The 8,099-nt window shown below is 36.7% G+C and overlaps 1 protein-coding gene across 1 annotated transcript in view; it reads right to left on the reverse strand.

The window, feature by feature from the left end:
- Positions 1 to 3,820: 3,820 nt before the first annotated feature.
- LOC108371657 (collagen alpha-1(X) chain-like) overlaps positions 3,821 to 8,099 on the reverse strand; it is a 31,475-nt gene continuing 27,196 nt past the window's right edge. The window contains exons 4-6 of the mRNA XM_017627254.1: positions 6,878 to 7,456; positions 3,960 to 4,037; positions 3,821 to 3,883 (exon numbers count right to left, since the gene is read on the reverse strand). Coding sequence (XP_017482743.1) covers positions 3,878 to 3,883; positions 3,960 to 4,037; positions 6,878 to 7,456 — 663 coding nt within the window. The 3' untranslated portion in view covers positions 3,821 to 3,877. The remainder of the gene's footprint in view (positions 3,884 to 3,959; positions 4,038 to 6,877; positions 7,457 to 8,099) is intronic.

Here is an 8,099-nt window from a genome sequence, read left to right on the forward strand (position 1 = left end):
TACATATAAACGTAAATATTCAAATTAAAATTTTATTAGCGGTGGTGGTATTTATTCGCATTGAAAAGAGTAAATGGAAATATTAGCAAGAATATTTATAATATTACAAATACGAGTTTGTGTGAAATTGGGTTCATAAGCAGGAACTATCTTTTTCTTCGCACAAGAATTCAAATGAAAGATAAGTGTGAACTGAGCTAGTCTCCATCCGGTATAGGATAAAACAGATCGTTAGAGAAAAGTACTTGCGGCTCGAATTCGAAGTTAAGAAATAACAGGAAAAGAAGTCTCGGTTTCTCTACTAAGTTGCCAAGCTGAAGGAACCTATTACCTTTTTAAAAGCTAAGTTAATCCAGTTGTATAGTTTGGGATTCTTTCTTGAACTTTACAGAACACTGAAGTTATAGATAATATGTATTTTATACAAGTCCGGCACATTCCGCTTCACAATTCGATCGAGAAGCATCAGCAAAATCTTTCATAGTGCAACTCTTTTGTTGTATTTATGGTAGTGTAGGACCATTGTAAAACCCACAATTTTTATGTTAAATAGGTGAGGAAAGAATATGTAAAGTCGCGCTATGAGTATAAGAGCAGCGGCTCATTATTCCTTGTTGGATTTGTTACTCAAGACGAAGCACTGAAGACAATGGGCCTCATGCATAAAAAGTGAGCTTAAGCTCCGACTCGTTTTTCAGTACAAATTCTTGAGCTTGAGCTCACCCTTTCAGTGCAAAAATTGAGTCTGAGCTTAAGCTCACTTTTTATGCATAAGGCCCGATGTGTCGACTGATACCTGTAGTATTTTTTGGAAGAAAGTGAAAAAGTTTGCCAGGGGATCCAGATATTCTTCTATATAACTCAGTAAAAGCATTCTTTGCAGATGGCTCCAGGACTAAAAGTGAAAGCTGGGTGGCTTCTGCATGGTTACTTCACTGAATTTTAGTAGACTGTACACTTAATTTGAGCTAGGTTGAGCGGATACATATAAAATAGGGGTGACAGCCAAGCTGCTCTGGAGGCCATGAAAATTACTAGTATCTTTTCAAAGATTGTAAAGTAATGTAAGTTGAGGCTGAGCTATGTACATTGAACTTACGTACATAGGTACTGGAACACTATAATGATAAAGTCCAAAAAACTAGCTGATAAATTGGTGAGCGTTTAATTGGACCAGAGTACGTTACAGAGCCAAATGTTGCGTGAAACTCTCAGGTACATCAAGGCTCTATTGAAAGAGATTCATTAAAACCGTTGATGTAGTACTGATATCCACAAAGCAAGTAACCATTTTCTGAGAAGACCAAACACGGCAGTTGCAAAATTTCTTCTCTGACGAGACACAGTCAACGAACGCAAGGTCACCATAGGTATCCTCGGCCTAGCTGAGAACATTCTCTCCATCTCTCTGAAAACTAGTAAGGTTTATATAATAATGTCGCAAATTTATGATTAACCAGGCTGTATATTTTTTGCTTCCTATTTTCTAATATTTTTAAATAGGGTTAAGTTCAATGGGTGACCATGTCAAAGTGCATAGTTTTTTCTGTATTCACCCTAGCATATTTCCATTCTATGCCACCTTTTGGACGTCCTCGAATACACGGAAATCTCTGAAAACTTTAACTTTATGCCCAGCAGCGCAAATGCACATTACCTAATCGTTATCGACGTAACCAACTCCCTGTTGTATGCATGGAGTCAAATACGTCGATAAAGATGTTTAACCGAAGATTAATGTAAACCAGACATTGAGTAACCGGCCCTAAGTGTCATAACACAGCATCTGCTGTAAAAGCCAATGGGCCGCTTTTTCAGTGTCAGTTTAAACTTAGATCACTTAAACTGCGATCATATATTGAAAAGCTGGCTAGCCTTTGATTGGATAACCTTTGTTCAAACCAATTAGGTCAATCATTTTAACTCAGTTTAAACCAGCTAGCCCTAATAAATATATTTGTGGATGTTGAACGATCAAGTTGAAAGAGATGTATTCTGTCAGAATTTATCAGTATAACTCTTAGTTTGGCTTCCGTATTTCTGCCGCATCTTTTGGGCAGTGGTTTCCTTCTTCAAATTTGTAGTGAAAGTTTACTGTCCGTGTATACAAAGGTACACCACATATCGCATAATCTTTTCAAAAGAGGCACAACTCAAAAATAATATCCAGAAATTTAATAAAAGACAGGCGTGACAGTAGTTTTCTAGTTCGACAATATGGTCGGTTGGTTAAACCAACCATCGACAACATAATCGTGAAGAAAAAATATCCTTTAACCGAAGGTAAAATCTAAATTTTTTTTTTTTAGTTGTGCCTCTTCTGAATAGTATTTTGCCGGTTTCCATACCGCAATTGTTTATGTTTTGATGCGTTGACTAGGCAGAGAGTGCCACTGAACATCGTTCATTCCCAAAATCGGAAAGACCAGTTAATTAGCAAATCTGGGTCGCGGGCAATAGATGGTTTTACTTTTCCGAAAAGAGTTGCCCCCTTTTAAAAAATTAAGATGAAATTATTTAAAAAGTTAAATCAATTATTGCAAAATTTGTATCAATCGAAAAAGATTTAAAAAACATTGTTTCTTAAATGTACTGTAGGGGGGTGCCAACTGTTTAAAAAATTTAATTAAATTTAAATTAAGGAAATTAGGCAATGGACATACATATGTATCACCATGTGGGCGCTAGATGAAAAGTTTTTAAGAAGGTGATAGTTTGTAAATATTTTGAAGAGGATTAGTTTGAATACTAACAATATTCTTAAGGTGTTTAAGGAGGGATGCCACCTTTTAAAAAAGTTAAATTCAAATTATTTAATAAGCTATATAAATTATTAAAATATTGGTAGCAGTCGAAATGGGTTTGACAAGGCTTTATTACTCAACTATATTTAGAGGGTTGCCACATGTTTGAAAAAGGGTTTAGCTTGAAAATACGTTTGAAAAGGGATTTCCACCTGTTTGATAGTCGAATTTAGTCAACTTACTTATACACAAGTTTTTTGAAAAATTAAAATTAAATTTCGAAGACATAAATAAATATCTCTTATTAGGCTTGCCATCTTTTCGAAAAGTCATAGTGATCTAACTAGGTATATACGTATATTATACGAGAGAAAATTTTTTGTGAAGGTCATTAGATTTGCACCGTTATTTCCAATTTTAAGTATGAGAGGTGGAATAAAGACCTTGGCCTATATATGTATATATATATGGGTTAAAATTTTAGTTTCTGATGTTGCAACTTTTTTATCGGTACTGGGTGATGTGAAATTTCGGAGATATTAAAATCTGAAACTGTACTCATAAATGGCTGCCCGGAATTTAAATGAAATATGGCACTCGAATATTTTTAAAATTTTTGTTATTAAATTTTGGGCCTTTTGACGCAATGCGGGTTCACTAGTTAACTACTATTCACTCACTTGCGGCTGCCACTTAACTCTACTATATATGACTGCGTTCTTGATCTCTATCAGCTAAGGTACTTTAAAGAAGTTTAGTCCTTATACTTAGTTTACATTGACTTAAAATATTGCTTATTGCAGGTCTATTATATACTCTTACAGTTGTTTCATATTTTTTAGTTTATCTTTTAGAAAGAAAGTGTCGTAGAAAGAAAACATTATTTAAGAAAAGACCAAAATATTTAAAAACTCTGCTAAGAGATTTGAGGTCTTGACTGGCTTCAAACTTCTTTAACAGCCTATTGCAGTTAGATTTTTAGGACCTCTACAACTTCATTTATAATGGCAAGTGGTTCAGCAGGTTAACGCTGGGATGCGCAATAAGAGGAATGTGCTGACTTGTCACTTACGAAGGGCGCACGCAGGGACAGCTACATAGTATATCACCGCGTGAAAGTATGAAACTTTCTCTCACAACTAAAAATACATATTTACTATAACTAAATAAAAGAACGAACGATAGACATGTTAGTTGCTGCAAAATGTTACTCACCCCTTCTCGTCCGCCATTTTCACCTTTTTGTCCTTTGCTGCCCATGTCACCTTTAGGCCCTGTAAGTCCAGGTCGCCCCTGAAACGAAAAAATTTGCCTTTGTTAGGTGACTTACACCTTCTTAAACGTAAACAGTATTTAAACTATAACTTTAGTATAAAATTAGCTTTAAAATGTCTCAGGAAGACTTTACTTTCCTTCAATCTGTTACTAACAACATTCAATTATCAACAAAGAAAACAAATTGTTCTGAAAGTTGCCATACAAATTGTCGCAAATGGCCTAGTTTTGCTACAAAATAAATGCAAAATATTTGAAAAAAAAAATAAAATAAAACAAAATTTTACCAAACCACTCAAAAGCAGCGCCAACGACTTTGTAGCCAACAGCAATGGAAAGTTTTCAACAAAACCAAAGAGGAGCGAAGCTTAAAAGAAACGAAATACACGAATTTGTTGCTTAAACTACGAACGTAGTAGGTAAGGTCAAAATGAATCAAAGCCGCAGAGCAGAGGAAAATGGAACAACAAATTTCCACATAACCGCTTGGCTGCAAGAATATTTCGCAATCGAGTAGCGTGGAATTGTGCAATGGGTAGCACAAAAATACTTTGGCGGCATTGGTGGTTACAATTGTTTCAAAGTGGAGTATACTTGTTTTACTTAATATGAATATTTCACCAGTTTGCGACTCTATTTTGCCAATGCAGCCACATTTCGTTGGGATTCAGGGTACTTTACTTAAATATAAAGTATGAAAGTTTCAGCAAGTTGTTCAGCGTTAACAGGGCGAATGAGTAAGCATTTAAAGCCGTTCAAGAAAGCATACATAGGTGTGGCACGAAATATCTGCTGTTATTCTGAAAAGTTATGGATCAATATGAAAGCAGTTCCTCTGTATGTTTAAAGGGTAGATGAAAAATAGGGTCATGGTGAAGGCTCTAATGAGTTGTTACGTTTTTCGACTACAACTTGTTTTTGGTCGAAAATGGTGGCACATTTTTCTTAAAAAGGCATTGTCTTAATTTTTGTGTAAATATCTAGATTTCAGCGCGAAATTGTATTTAAATGAAAATCTAAAAAATCTATACTAGAAAAAAATAAAAACGACTACTCTTACTCTTATACCCGTAGTTGTGTATGTAACGTATACGCCCCGTAACACCATACGCACCCCTTTAACAGGTTTACTCGCACGCTTTAACGTAAAAATCACATTATTTAAAAAAAAAAATTTAATATTAGCGTGGAAGATTTTTACACAGTATTCTCTATGCGTATATTTATTACTTTCGTCATGTATATAACAATGAATGAATTTCTAGTGTGCCAATAAAAATTGTAAAAATGGAATTTTAGTTTCTCAACTAATACTAGTCATCTTTCACTCAATGCAATTATTTTCGTTTGGCGGCACGCTTGTTTTATTACCCTACATTCGGTAGTTTTAAAAGAAGAACATTTTCAACGTTTAGTTTTAGCATTTTCAAGTATTCTAAATTACTAAAATTAAAAACAAATTCGTAACATTGCCAAAAAATAGCTACGACAGATATACCGCATACTGCACACTCTTGAAACTTCACAGATATGTTGTATTTGATGCCAACGTCCATTGCCTTTAATTTTAATAATCTGTTTGAAAACTTCCCAAAGTTATTAAAAAAGAAAAAACAATTATGATTTTTTCGACTGACAAAACAAGGTAATTTCGGTATTTTTTCGCCTAAATAAACATTTTAAGGTCAAAATTGTTCAAATACTTGATTTATGTTTTATTGTACTTTTTTCTGGAACTCCATTGATTGAAATATATGTAAAAATAATGCTTAAGCATTTATTTTTCTTGCAAGAGAAGGAATTGACACTAAAAAAAACTACTCGTGAGATTTGCTCGTTTAGGCTATGCAAGGCAGTTCCGCGAGCAGCTGACTCAAGGCTCCTATAACTATTGATTGTGTTAGTATTTAATATAGTATTTTCGTGGACCGGTAACTGCTGGTAAACCGTATAGAGTTATGACAGAGACTTTTGGTAGTATCGAAGCAATGTCACTGAGAAAAAAATGCTGAGATTAATCAACTCCGTCATCTTCTAAAACCTACGGAAAAGTCATACTGGGTCGTATCGAATGGGTTCCCTTGTTCATTAATTTTGTAAGAATCAAGATATGGTGCTTATCGAGCTAAGAAAGCGTCTCTGACCATCCACGGTCGACTACCGGCCAAGAAGGACTTCAGTAACTTTGCCTGAGAGACGTTTTCCAAACAATGACCACCTACAATATAATCGTACTGATATGCGTTTCATGAAGTGAATGTGTTTCGTTTTAAGAGTGGTCATGCATCTTCCCCATGGATCATTAATTAAATGTAGAGCTTTTCAATAAATGGCAACTAGTAAAGCTTGCTCCCTAGGATAATGCCCAAGTGCTTGGCATATTCAGGGAGCACAAGTGAAATTTTGTTGATTGAGGGAAGCTTCTTAACAGGCACTTAACTTCTTCTAGTTAACAAGGCTAACTACGTTATTCCGTAATAAAGTGAATAAGCCTAAGTATCCAGCATAAAATCATAGAGACTACCCAGAAACTCTTCTCTGACGATGAGTGTCACGCCGTCAGCGTAGGTGATAATATTGCCGCCTCTCCTTTCTTGGTCCACTAGGACGTTGTTTACCACGGCATTCCAGTGAAAGAATAAAAAAACGCCCCATTTTTTGTCCTAGCTAAAGCCATTTAAGCAAATCTAGCTTTAAGCTATACTTTTTTTTTATCAAATTTAACAAAAAATACATCCGCACACAAGTACGATTTCAACTGCTATGGACTCGCTCAAACTATAAGAAAAAATTTACCTTTTTAAAAATGCAATATTCCATACTTTACAAAATAATCTAAACCATAAATTTCCACTTACCGAATGCCCAATATCGCCCATCGGACCTGGTTTGCCCGGCGGTCCGATCGGTCCAGCTTGGCCCGGTTTGCCGCGTCGTCCGCGCATACCCTTCTCGCCCTTATCACCCTTGGTGCCATTCATAGCCATGCCTTCGTAACCGCCAGCGAAAAAGGCCTGCCCTGGCGGTCCTTCAGGGCCGCGATCGCCTTTTGGGCCGCTCAGGCCCCGCACACCTTTTTCGCCCTTCTCACCTTTGGAGCCAGGCAGGCCGGTCAAACCGTTCGACCCAGCTGGACCAGGCTCGCCGTTCAAACCGGGTGGACCCTCATAGCCTTGTGGGCCGCGAATTCCTGGTGGGCCAGGTGGTCCCGCTGGACATTGACACTGTCCTGCCGCTTGGCCGGCTGTACCATTAAGAGAATTATCCGCATATATGACTTCACCAGGTGGACCCTGTGGCCCGATGGGTCCCAATTCACCAGGTAGACCACGATCACCTTTCAGGCCGGGAGCACCAGGTGCACCTGCCATGCCCGGCACACCTGGTTGGCCTGGTTCACCTTTCTGGCCATTGGGGCCGTGTACGCCAGGATGACCCTGAAATGAGAAGAGAGAAAAATTATTAGAAATTTGTTGAAGTACGAATAGAACTAAAAAGTACTGCTGCAAAAAATATATGTGTGCAAAAATTTTCATAATCATATTCTCATTTGCATGCTCATTATCGCATGAGTCAACAAGCAAACAAACAAACGAGTATTGCAGCGCACATACATACATTTACTCAATAAACACAGCTGTGAACCACACATGTAAACACAAGTTTAATACAAATGCAAATCGATGCTCGGATATGTGTATGGTATTGTGCTTACTTAACCTCACACGCACCCTTTTATACACACTAGACTGGGTCGAAAAAAAAGTTGCTAATGTCCGCCCCTAAATTTAAAGATTATGTTGAGAGGGTTCTGGAAAATTTTTTTTTTTTTTTTAACCCTCCGAAATACAGCCGAAATGGTTTTTTCGTTGTAACTTGGTTATTTGACGGCCGATTTTTAAAATTGATATGTCATTATTTTTGTCTTGAGAAGCTTCACTTTTCGTTCTTATGTCTTTTTAAGCTTTGAAGTCGCGTTCGCATGATAAGGGCAGAAACAAAATTTTACCCCCCCTAAAGTATATTTTTTTCCTTACCAAACGAAAGTACTTAAAAATTCAAGAAAATGTTGCCTTCAAA

This window comes from Rhagoletis zephyria, unplaced genomic scaffold (assembly GCF_001687245.7).
Source record: "Rhagoletis zephyria isolate East Lansing unplaced genomic scaffold, Rhagoletis_zephyria_1.1 Rzeph_scaffold_05128, whole genome shotgun sequence".
NCBI classification, from domain to species: domain Eukaryota; kingdom Metazoa; phylum Arthropoda; class Insecta; order Diptera; family Tephritidae; genus Rhagoletis; species Rhagoletis zephyria.